This window comes from Macaca mulatta, chromosome 20, assembly GCF_049350105.2.
Source record: "Macaca mulatta isolate MMU2019108-1 chromosome 20, T2T-MMU8v2.0, whole genome shotgun sequence".
In the NCBI taxonomy this organism is placed as follows: Eukaryota; Metazoa; Chordata; class Mammalia; order Primates; family Cercopithecidae; genus Macaca; species Macaca mulatta.
In genome coordinates, this window is record NC_133425.1 from 19,831,211 (window position 1) to 19,844,067 (window position 12,857).

Consider the following 12,857-nt stretch of genomic DNA (forward strand, 5'->3'; position numbering starts at 1 on the left):
ATCTGCCCGCCTCGGCCTCCCAAAGTGCTGGGATTACAGGTGTGAGCCACTGCGCTCGGCCAGCTAATTTTTTTGTAGAGATGGGGGGTCTCACTATGTTGCCCAAGCTGGCCTCGAATTCCTGGCCTTAAGTGATTCTCTCACCTTGGCCCCCCAAAGTGCTGGGATGACAAATGTGGGCCACTGTGCCCAGTCTCTAAATTTAACAACACAGGAGATAGTGTTCTGCAAACTGTAGATGCAGAAATGAATGGTATCAGTATGGAGGTGATTATATCAGTGACTTTCCTATTTGAAAGGTACTAGAGGTTCTTTGCCGGGTGCAGTGGCTCACACCTGTAATCCCAGCATTTAGGGAAGCCGAGGCAGGTGGATCACGAGATCAGGAGTTCCAGACCAGCTTGGCCAATATGGTGAAACCCTGTCTCTACTAAAAATACAAAAAAAATATTAGCTGCGCATGGTAGCGGATGCCTGTACTTGGGAGGCTGAGGCAGGAGAATCACTTGAACGTGGGAGGCAGAGGTTGCAGTGAGCCAAGATCGCGCCACTGCACTCAATCTGGGTGACAGAGGGAGACTTCATCTCAAAAAAAAAAAAAAGTACTTGAGGTTCTGTTTCCTAAACAGATGTAAGAGGTTTGTTGTGTGTGTGGTTTTTTTTTTGGTTGTTATTTTTTGAGACAGGGTCTCATTGTCACCCAGGCTGGAGTGCAGTGGTGTGATCTCACCCTACTGCAGCCTCCACCTCCCGGGCTCAAGCAGTCATCCCAGTTCAGCCTCCCAGTAGCCTCACAGCTCAGACCACAGCTGTGAGCTACTACACCAGCTTATTTTTGTATTTTTTTAGAGACGGGTTTTGCCATGTTGCCTGGTCTCAAACTCCTGAGCTCAAGTGGTCCTCCCCACTCCGCTTCCCAAAGCGTTGAGATTACAGGTGTGAGCTACTGCACCTGGCCAGTATTTGTATTTAAAGAAAAACACACTACCAGTGTGGCTGATGGGCTGGCATTTAGCCAGACATTTCTCATTCACAGTACTTTCAACCCAGGGTGAGCCCTGAGATGGCAGGACCAAAGAAACCTTTAGGAGTTGGTCTTGATTTTTATTATATTTCATCATAAAGTTCCAATAATCAGTTGTTTAAGCACCAGATTCTTTTTTCCTTCTGCTTTCTCTTGAGTGCGTGGCTTCCCCACATTGTTGGTCTGCTTTCCCCAGCTTCCTCTTCCTCCTTTCCAGAGAGGGGCGTCTCCTGCTGCAGCTGTTCCAGGAAGAGGGGTGGGGGTGCATTTCCTCCCTTTGTGTGAGCTCATTAGCCCTGTCTCTGGCTTTCCTCTGGGGACAGCCAGCCAACCAGGTGAGCCAGTGTCATTTAAAGCAGCACTTCCGTTCTCAGGCAGAGGTTGGTTGTCGTTTCTGGCTGACTTCAGATATGGCCCAGGTGAAGAGAGATGGTGTCTGGCACAGAGACAATGGCCAACAGCTTAGTGTATGAGTCACATTTTCCTGGTGAATAGTATGCTGCCTAGAACTCCTGTGCAAGACAATTATTTTTTGATACTTTGCAATTTGGGGTCTGATTTGAAGGCAATATAGCATCATAGTTAAGCAAGCAGGTGCTACAATGAGATCGATTCATTCGCTAATATTCACTCACTAGTAATTATTGAGTGTCTACAATGTGGCAGGCAGGCATTGTTCTGGACGCTAGGTATACTGCAGGGAAGGAGACAAAGTCCCTGCCCTCATGGAGCTTGCATTCTTTCAGGAGACTATTAACAGATACAAACAAATATACAGTAACATAACATCAAAGAGTGTGTCAGTTAGCTATTGTCACAATAATGCTGCATAACAAATCACCCCCAAACTCCAAAACTCAGCAGCTCACAATATACATTTACATCTTAAAACCACCCATGGGTTCTTCCTGTGTGCTGCACAAGCAAAAGCAATTCATACAGACCAGGCGTTGCAGTAAAGAAAGAGTTTAATTGATACGAGGCCAGCCATGCCACATGGGAGACAGAGTTATTACTCAAATCAATATCCCCAAAGGCTCAGAGGCTAGAGGTTTTTCAAAGATAGTTTGGTGGGGTTGGGGGCTAGGGAATGAGTGCTGCTGATTGGTTGGGGATGAAATCATAGGGGTATGGAAAGCAGTCCTCATGGGCTGAGTCCACTTCTGGGTGGGGAGCCACAGGACTGGTTGAGTCACAGCACAGGTCTGGGTGAGGCCGTCCGATAGTCAGAAATGCAGAAGCCTGAAAAGACATCTCAGATACTATTTCAGATGATATTGAATTTGGTCAAGGAAGGCCTCTCTGAGAAAGTGTTATTTGATCTGAGACCTGAATGAAGTTCATTCTAGGCAGAAGGAAAAGCACATGCAAAGGCCTGCAGGAGCAGGAGGGTGCTGGGTATATTGAGGACCAGCAAGAGAGTCAGTGTGAAAGTCAACTGGAGCTGGGCATGGTGGTGGAGGCTAATGGAGGCTAAAGTGAGGGGATGGCTTGAGACCAGGAGGTTGAGGCTACAGTGAGCTATAATTGCACCACTACACTCCAGCCTGGGTGACAGAGCAAGACTCTCTCTCTAAAAAATACATTATATATATATTAGAAAATAAAAGTGAGGCCAGGCTCAGTGGCTCACACCTGTAATTTCAGCACTTTGGGAGACTGAGGCGGGCAGATCACATGAGTCCAGGAGTTTGAGACTAGCCTGGGCTACATGGTGAAATGAAGTCACTACAAAAAATACAAAAAAATAGCTGAGTGTGGTGGCACACCTCTGTAGTCCTAGCTACTTGGGAACCCGAGGTGGGAGGATGGCTTGAGCCCAGGAGGCAGAAGTTGCAGTGAGCTGAGATCACGCCACTGCATTCCAGTCTGGACAACAGAGCAAGACCCTGTCTCAAATCCGCCCGCCACCAAAACAAAACAAAACAACACAACAACAACAACAAAAACAGTGAGCTAGAGGAGAGTGGGAGAGGAGATGAGGAAGCAGTCAGGAGACAGATCTTGTAGAATCAAAGGTGAGCTTTCATTTGGATGCTGGAACTTTGGATTTTATTTTGATTTTGATAAGAAATGATGGGCAGAAGCATGACATGATCTGAGTTTTCATCAGGAAACTGTAGTCTGTATGCACAGTGACTCCCCAATAACCCCCACCCCCTGGGATTCCCATTCCTGGGGAGTCTCTTCCCACATTGTATCAGGGTTAATATGTGTGGCCAGTAGAATATGGCAGAAATAATGGTGTGCCACGTCCAAGATGAGATTATTAAAGACACAGCAGTCTTGTGCTCACTTGTTCTTTCTCTCTGGGATCATTCCCTCTGGAGGATGCCAGCTGGTCTAGAGCATCCCTATGGAGAAACTTACATGGCAAGAAACTGAGGCCTCCAGCCAACAGCCATTGGAGAGAGCCATTGTGGAAGAGGATCCTCCAGCCCAGTCGAGCCTTCAGATGATGGCAGGCCCAGCTGACATCCTAACAACAGCCTTGACCCTAAGCCAGAATCCCCCAGCTGAGCTGTTCCTATGTTCCTAATCCTCAGAAATTGTGTTGTTTCTGAAAGCTGCCGCACCTGGGGGATGTTTGTTATGCAGCAATGGAGACCAATACAATAACTCAGGCTGCTGCAAAGAGAACAGATTGTAAGAGGATAAAAGTAGAAGCAGGAAAACTTGTAATATTTGTTTGTATCCTTGCTACTCAAATTATGGTCCAAGAACCAGTGCTATTATCATCATCAACTAGCATCTGGTTGACATGCAGAATCTCAGACCCCACCCAGACCTCCTGAATCAAAATCTGCATCTTTACGTGGTTCCCAGGAGAGTCTTTGTATGCTGAAGTTTGAGAAGCAGTCTATGGGTGACAGCCTAGTAGGGTGCCATGATCTGGGTTTTAATCCTGGCTTGCCAACAATGCAACCAGTAAATTACTTAATTTTCCTAAGCCTCAGTTTCCTTTCTTGTAAAATGGGGATAATAATATTGCTGCTGTCATAGGGTCATATGTGAGGGCATAAATGAAATGGTGCAGGTAGCACAGTGCTTGGCACATGGTTAAGGGCTCATAAGTATTAGCTCTGTATTGACTGAGTCTGATCCATGCATTTGCTCCCTGAGAATATATTCCTGATCATTTCCTGATGATGTTCCTTAAATGAGTATTTTTTTTTAATTCCCTGTCAAAGAAAATCCTGTTTTGCTTTTTTTTTAAAAAAAAAAAAACAAAAAACAAACAAACAAAAAAAACATCCTTGATCTCATCAAGAAAACTTTTGTCTGTGCCCAGCATGATTCTAGCCATACCCCAGAATGAAGGCGCCTGGTTTCCATGGTCCATTTCCAGGCCCAGTTCTCAGGGCAATTTTCAGGGCCACTCAGCAGGCCAAAATAGGCCACGGCACTATAAATAGTGGATTTGGGCTGCTTTGGGCCTGACTTCTCAGGTCAGGCCTTTCCCTTCCCCCTGCCTGCTCCTGTAGTTGTTTAAATATACTCTGGGTTAGAGCTGCTAGTGCATTTTCCTTAATATGCCCAGGAAATGTCTTGCCAACTTGCCAGGCTATCAGCAAAATCTCCTTTTTCTCAGTCACAATGTACCACAAGTATGTGATGAAAACTGATATACCACACTCCAGGTTTCACTCAAGGGTTCACACAGGTTTCACTGCAGTGAACTGGCTCTAGGGCTCAGGGATTTGAGAAGCCTGAGTGCCACCCTGCCTCTCTTGCCATATGAGCTTGTATGCGTATTTCACTTCTCGGAGCCTCATTTTCCTTATCTGTAACGTGAGGCTGATAATAATAAGGAATTCTAGTTCCTCGGGTGGTTGGGTGGAATAAATGAGAAACCTGCATATTAGCAGGACTGGTTATATATTAATTTGCAGGGCTCAGAGGAAAATGAAAATGCAGGGCTCTTTGTTCAAAGTGATTAAGAATTTCTAGATAGTGTCAGCAGAGCATAAAATAAGTGTGAGGCCCTTGTAAGCGTGAGTCCTGTGCAGTTGCACAGGGCAGTGCCCATGAATCCAGGCCTGCATGTGAGCCACCTAGTACCCTAGTACCCTGCCTGACATTAGCACCAGCCAAATCTCCAACTTTCCTAGGGTACCTTTTTTTTTTTTTTTTTTTAGACGGAGTTTTCACTCTTGTTGTCCAGGCTGGAGTGCAATGGCACCATCTTGGCTCACTGCAACCTCCACCTCCTGGGTTTAAGTGATTCTCCTGCCTCAGCCTCCCAAGTAGCCTGGATTATAGGCATGCGCCACCACACGCGGCTAATTTTTTGTATTTAGTAGAGATGGGGTTTCACCATGTTGGTCAGTCTGGTCTCAAATTCCTCAGGTGATTCACCCACCTCGGCCTCCCAAAGTGCTGAGTTTACAGGCGTGAGCCACTGTGCCCGGCCGCATCGTTTTCTTTCAAGGGCTAACCAGTTTCCCTCCAGGGCAAGGTTTAAGGGTAAATTGCACAGCTGCAATCTAGTCCCTTCTGCTGAATAACAAACCACTCTAATACTTAGTGACTTAAAACCACAGCAGTTGATTGTTTTTCATGATGTGGGTTAGCTAGTTGGTTCCTCTACTGGTCTCACCTAGGCTCGATCATGTAGCTGTGTTCAGCTGGTGACCGGGCTGGGGTGGAATGTCCAAGCTGGCCTCGCATGTCTGGCAGGTGGTGCTGGCTGCTGGCTGGGGCACTACAGTTCTCCTCCATGTGGCTTCTCATCCTCCAGTAAACCACATCAGCTTCCTTAAATTGTGGCAGATACAATCCAGGGGACAAAAACAAAAATTTCAAGCCTTCTGGAAGTTGCACAACACAGCACTTCAGTTACCGTCTATCTCTCAAAGCCAGTCATGAGGCTCGCCTAGATTCAAGAGAAAGGCGTTTGACTCCCTCATTCAATGAGAAGCACGACAATGTTTTCAAGGGGGTAGAGACCTGGGAAGATGTAGCTCACTGGGGCACAGTACAGCGGTTCTCCAGCCTTTAGCCTGCATCATAATTATCCAGAGGGCCTGTTGACACACAGCTGCTGGGCCCCACCCCCAGAAAATCGGAGTCAGTAGGAGTGGGGTGGGACATGAGAACTTGTGTTTCAAAGAAGTTCTCAGGTGATGCAGATGCTGCCGGTCTAGGGATCTGACTTTGAGAGCTGGCAGAGGAGTTAAGTGTCCACACGTGAGGGCAGCGGTGCTCAACCTTGACTCTACATTAGAAGCATCGGGGCAGCGATAACAATCCTGAAGCCATCAGTTAAATCAGAAGGTGTGGTGGTAAGACTCAGGCTTCAGTGAGTTTTTTTTTTAGAGCTCCCCCAAGAGATTCCAATGGGCAGCCAGGGCTAAGAACTGCTACTTTAGAGTTAGGCCACGTAGGTTCAAGTGCTGGCTACAGTATGCACAAGTTTAGGCAAGTTATCCTACCTCTCCTTGACTCGGTTTCCTTTTTGAAAATAGGGATGGTCAGCCAGGTGCGGTGGCTCACACAAATACAAAAAGCTGGTCACAGTGGCCTGTAATCCCAGCTACTCGGAAGGCTGAGGCAGGAGAATCGCTTGAACCTGGGAGGTGGAGGTTGTAGTGAGCCAAGATCATGCCACTGCACTTCAGCCTGGGTGACAGAGCAAGACTCCAGCAAAAAAAGAAAAGAAAAAAGAAAATGGGGATGGCAATAGTTTCTAATGTGTATGGTTGTTCTGAGGATTAAAAGTTAATATGTATAAAAGTCTTAGAACAGTGCTGGCACTATTATGTAATGAAAGTACTACATAAAAGTCAGCTCTTGAGTATTAGTGGTAAAGAAGAGATCAAAGCATTGAAGGCGTTGTACAGGCTGGGTGCAGTGGCTCATGCCTGTAATCCCAACACTTTGGGAGATGGAAACTGGAGGATTGCTTGAGTTCAGGAGCTTGAGACCAGCCTGGGGAACATGGCAAAAACTGGTCTCTACAAAAAATGTAAAAATCAGCCGGGTGTAGTGGTGCATGCCTGTGGTCCCAGCTACTCGGGAAAATTGCTTAAGCCCAGGAGATTGAGGCTGCAGTGAGCCCAGATCATGCCACTGCACTCAAGCCTGGGTGACAGAGCGAGACGCTGTCTCAAAACAACAACAATGCATTTTACAATGATGTGATCTCTGGCATAGCAAACTTTGCTGTAGTTTAACCCTGTAAATCATTGGAAAGTTCATCAAATACCTTAAATGCTTTTGCAACTTATTCATTCCCTGGTTATTTGGGTAAACAAGTACGACGAACAGTTGGATGAACTTTATCTGAACCATTATCACTGAGCTGTTGGGGGAAATTCCGTCTTTTCCAAATCTGTACTGCGATATAGTCTTATTATTAAAGGGACTTTAACAAAAAATAGATGTGGCTTCCTGGGAGGCCTCTTTATATCCGGCATTGCAAAGACGACCCCACCAAAAAGCAGCTGCTCTTCATGAGTCACGGAGATCGTGCCTTGCTGACCACACATTAATGACCTGAGCAGTCCTTTTTGACTCAGATTTTATGGATTTGCAATAATCATTGTGGCATTCATGTGAGCAAGAACAGAAAGTTGTACAGATGTTTGGGTAGTAAGCCTTGTAACAGTAAGTTCATTCTTAACATTCTCTTTATTAGAACAAGGTTCCCCAAACTTTTCAGATCATTAGAATCACCTAGGTTTCTTCCTGAACATGCTGAAACCTTGGTTCTACCTCACACATACTCAATCAGTACCTACAGAGAAAGGGTCTGGCATTCTGTTTTGAACAAGTACCTTCAGTGATCTCTGTCCTTAGGTAAATTTAGGAAACAGCCTTAATTTTTTTTTTTTTTTTTTTTTTTTTGAGACAGAGTCTCACTCTGTTGCCCAGGCTGGAGTGCAGTGGCACAATCTCGGCTTGCTGCAGTCTCCATCTCCCAGGTTCAAGCAATTCTCCTGCCTTAGCCTCCCGGGTAGCTGGGATTACAGGCATGCACCACCACGCCCACTGATTTTCGTATTTTTAGTAGAGATGGAGTTTCACCATGTTGACCAAGCTGGTCTTCAACTCCTGACCTCAAGTGATCTGCCCACCTGGGCCTCCCCAAGTGCTGGAATTACAAGCATGAGCCACTATGCCTGGCCATGGAAACAGCCTTAAATTGATATTTATGTAATACATATAGAGAGATGGAAGAGGCAATAAGGGAAGCTGGGGGCTATAGGTTCTAATGGCCACTCAAGAGCAGGTGTTTGTAAACTATAGCCCACAGAGCAAATCTAGTCCACTGCCTGTTTTATAAAGTTTTGTTGGACTACAATATGCCTATTTTAAAAACATGTTTTCTATGGGTGCTTTTGTACTATAATGACAGAGTTGGCATTATTATGACAGAGACCATATGGTGCACAAAGCCGAAAATATTTCCTATCTGATCTTTTACAAAAAAACAGTTTACTGACCCCTGGATAAGAGATACGATTTCAGACATGGGCAAACTTGGAGTTAGAACTAATAGTTATGAGCTCATAATAAAAAATAAACCAGCAAGAAAGGAGGGGAGTCAGTAGATACAATCAACTGGAAAATCCAAACCCTCAAGAGTGGCAATTTGAGCTATAAAATAAGTATAAGATTATAAAGATTTGCTAGAAAACATATTTAAATCTTGCTGAAAGAAAAAGGCAATTCATTGCAAAAAAAAGGGGGGTGGGAAATTCAGATTTGAAAAAACTAAGTGCATCCTCTAGAAATGAAAGCATTTGAATCAATGTACTAAAGCAATGCTTCTCAAACTTCAGTGAGCATCACAATCACCTCCAGAGTTTGGTAAAACACAGATTCCTGGGCCCCATTCTGTTAAATGGGTCTTGGGTGGAGCCCATGAATTTGCATTTCTAATAAGCTCCCCAGTGATGCTGATATTTCTGGTCCATGGACCGTATTTTAGGTATGAGTTAAACAGCAGATAGACACAGCTGGAGAAGTAATTCATCAACTGGAAGACAGATCTGGGAGATAAAATGCAGTAGAAAGATAGGGATAGGAAATGTGGAAAAGCAGTTAAGAGACAAGGACAGAATGAGAAGGTCCAACCTAAGTCTACTAGGAATTCCAGAGGGAAACAATAGAATGAATGGGGGAGAAGCAATATTCATAGAGATATTGAGTGACAATATTCCAAAGTTGAAGAAACATGAATCTTGAACTAGATAAATAGGGACAAAACAAAACCAAAATGCTTCATGGTGAAACTATGCAAAGAACCCTCAAGCTATCTTAAAGGAGAGATTACCTACAAAAGAAAACAATGAGACTGATTATAGACTTCCAATCAGCAGCAGTATATGCCGGAAGACAGGGAAGTGTAATATCTTCTAATCCAGACAAGATAATATTCAACCTAGAATTATGTGCCCACTCAATTACCATTCAAGAGCAAGGGCTATAAACAAAGGCATTTAAAAACACATCTCTCATTGAAAGAACTAGTAAATGATATACTTCAGCTAGAAGGAGACTGAACCCACCAGGAAGAAGTGGGATGCAAGAAACAATGGTGAATGAGGAAGCTGATAGATCTAAATAGTTATTAGCCAATGAGAAGTAAATTAGGGGAAACTAAAATCCTAGATAACAATAATATAAAAGTTGAGAATTGGAAGGTTGGAGTTAAGCATTTTAAAGTCCTTGTGTTGTTTGGGAGGAGGCTGGGCAGCCTTTTTTTTTTTTTCTTTAAATCATTTATTTCATTATAACAACACATTAAAGAAAACAATTAGGGCTGGGTGTGGTGGCTCATGCCTGTAATCCCAGCACTTTGGGAGGCTGGGGTGGGTGGATCCCTTGAGGTCAGGAGTTTGAGACTAGCCTGGCCAACATGGTGAAATCCTGTCTCTACTAAAAATACAAAAAAATTAGTTGGGCATGGTGGCGGGTAACTGTAATCCCAGCTACTCAGGAGGCTGAGACAGGAGAATCACTTGAACCTGGGAGACAGAGTTTGCAGTGAGCCGAGATCATGCCATTGCACTCCAACCTGGGTAACAAGAGCAAAACTCCATCTCAAAAACAAAAAACAAAAAAACCCCACAAAAATTAGCCGGGCACGGTGGCGGGCACCTGTAATCCCAGCTACTCGGGAGGCTGAGACAGGAGAATCACTTGAACCCGGGAGGAAGAAGTTGTAGTGAGCCAAGATTACACCATCGTACTCCAGCCTGGGTGATGAAAAACTCCATCTCAAAAAGAAAAGAAAAGAAAAGAAATAGAATGTGAACTAATAAATCAGTAGAAGGAAACAAGTAGAATGCAGAAAATTCAATGAAACAGAAAGCAGGATAGAAAAAGACAAAATTATGACAAAAAAAGGAGTGAGAGACATAAATATAAACATATCACTAATCTCAATAAATGTAAATAGAATGAAGTCTTCTCTGGTTTTCAGATTGAATTAAAAAAGAAATCTGCCTCTATGCTGGAGGTATACGCACATAAAATGACCCAGAATGGCTGAAAATAATGAGATGGGGAAAGATTGACAACACAGATACTAACCAAAAGAAAAGTGATACAGCAATATTAAGATCAGATAAATAGACTTAAGGCAGAACACATTAGGAATAAAGAGGGTCCTTATTTTTTTTTTTGAGACAGGGTCTGACTCTGCTGCCCAGGTCGGAGTGCCATGGTGCAGTCACGCTGACTGCACCCTCGACCTTCTGGGCTCAAGCAATCCTCCCACCTCAGCCTCCTGAGTAGCTGGAATTACAGGCATGCACCACCACAGTTGGCTAAAATTTAGCTTTTTTGTAGAGCTGAAGTCTCACTAAAATGCCCAGGCTGGTCTCGAACTCCTGTGCGCAAGTGATCCAGCTACCTCACCGTCCTGAAGTGCTGGAATTATAGGCGTGAGTCACTACGCCTGGCCTAGAGAGGGTCCTTAATGATAAAGGAATAATTATCATTTTCTCTGTTTTCCATTTGATCATATTTTTTAATGTCATTCACCAGCCACCCAACTGAATTTACCATTCACTAATATGACACAACAGACTGAAAAATGCTGCTCTAGAACACACTTCTAAACCTCCCTGAAAGCCCCAAGTAACTCTAAGAGGACTACTGTCCTTCCGCAGTAGAATAGCTAACACTTCCACAATACCAGGGAATAGGTGATATCTACAGCTTTTACAAATTAGATCCTTAAAGGCCAGGCGCAGTGGCTTATGCTGATAATCCCAGCATTTTAGGAGGTGGAGGTGAGATGACTGCTTGAGCCCAGGGGTTCAAGACCAGCCTAGGCAGCATAGTGAGACCCCCCCATCTCTACAATTAGAAACAAAAACAAAAACAAAACTAGGCATGGTGGTTTGTGCCTGTAGTGCCAGCTACATGGGAGGCTGAGGTGGGAGGATCCCTTGAGCCCAGGAGTTTCAGGCTGCAGTGAGCCACGATTGCGCCACTGCATTCCAGCCTGGACAACAGAGCAAGATCCTGTCTCAAAAACCAAAAACAAGCATTAGATCCTTAAGACAGTAAGGAACACTAATAATCACCAGAATGAAAAACTAGCTTTTGTTTTGTTTCATTTTGCCAAAGATCTAAGGAGAAATCACAAAGCTTCCTTATAAAGTTGAATTCAAGAGAGTTATAAACTCTGAATATTTTATTAATATAAGGTCATTTAAAAAGATTTTGCAAACATATATTTCCTTTATGTTGAAATCCGCTTTTCTTGAGTATAAAATCCTTCAGTATAATCATCAGTATGTCACATCATTAGCAAAGATGTATTAAGAACCTTCTATGAGGCATCTCACACCAAGTCAGTGGTTCACTCTTGTGAACATGACTGAAGAGGCCTGACCATTATGTTATTTCCCCAGCTTCTTTCCAGCAACTGTAATATATGAACTGCCTTCCTCCAGAGCAATTAGAAAAAGCCCTGGGAATCATCCTCAGTCATCTAGGCTGTTGCTAGGTTTTTGTCTGTTTTGCCAAGAATTAGAGAAAACAACTGAGGAATTTAGAAGTCTAGATCTACAATGGGTAATTTCAGAGTCCCAGGCAACAGTCTCCCTCCTCTTCTCTGCCTGCAACCACCACCTCACAGCAACACTTCTTTTTGTTGTTGTTGTTGTTGTTGAGATGGAGTCTCTCTCTGTCACCCAGACTGGAGTGCAGTGACGCAATCTCGGCTCACTGCAACCTCCGCCTCCCGGGTTCAAGCGATTCTCCCACCTCAGCCTACCAAGTAGCTGGGATTACAGGTGCATGCCACCACGCCCAGCTAATTTTTCTATTTTTAGTAGAGATGGGGTTTCACCATGTTGGCCAGGCTGGTCTTGAACTCCTGACCTCAGGTGATCCACCCACCTCAGCCTCCCAAAGTGTTGGGATTACACAGGCGTGAGCCACCGCGCCTGGCCAACACTTTTTCTGCTGTCTGGCTAATGCCTAAAATTATAAAATTATGAAATCATTTATATATTCAACACTTTGTAAACCCTTGGGAGGAGCCTTGTTTTCAGTTTTCTGAATCACTGGCCCCTCAGCCAGTTCCATGTATTAATAGCAATTGTAAGATTCAGCCTCAGAGATGAATCAGATTATTCTCAGTGCTTTAGCAATTGATTTAAGAAATTGCTAACAGTGAGAGCTTGCTATGTGTAATGACACTGGTTTAGCACTTTGCATGTATTATCTCAGCTTATTTTCACACCAACCCAATGAAAAAATATTTTTATTATCCCCATTTTACAGGTGAGAACAGTGAGGCTCAGGGAGTTTAAGGAACCTGCCCAAGGCTCCTCAGTTTGTAATTTGTGGAGCTGAGATTCAGCCT

General features: G+C 44.1%; 1 protein-coding gene across 7 annotated transcripts in view; it reads left to right on the top strand.

Annotated features, from left to right (window-relative positions):
• IQCK (IQ motif containing K) overlaps positions 1–12,857 on the top strand; it is a 140,069-nt gene that overhangs the window by 85,212 nt on the left and 42,000 nt on the right. The window contains exon 8 of one of the 7 annotated variants that reach the window (XM_077983439.1): positions 3,355–3,971. Coding sequence (XP_077839565.1) covers positions 3,355–3,483 — 129 coding nt within the window. The 3' untranslated portion in view covers positions 3,484–3,971. 7 annotated transcript variants of the gene reach the window in all.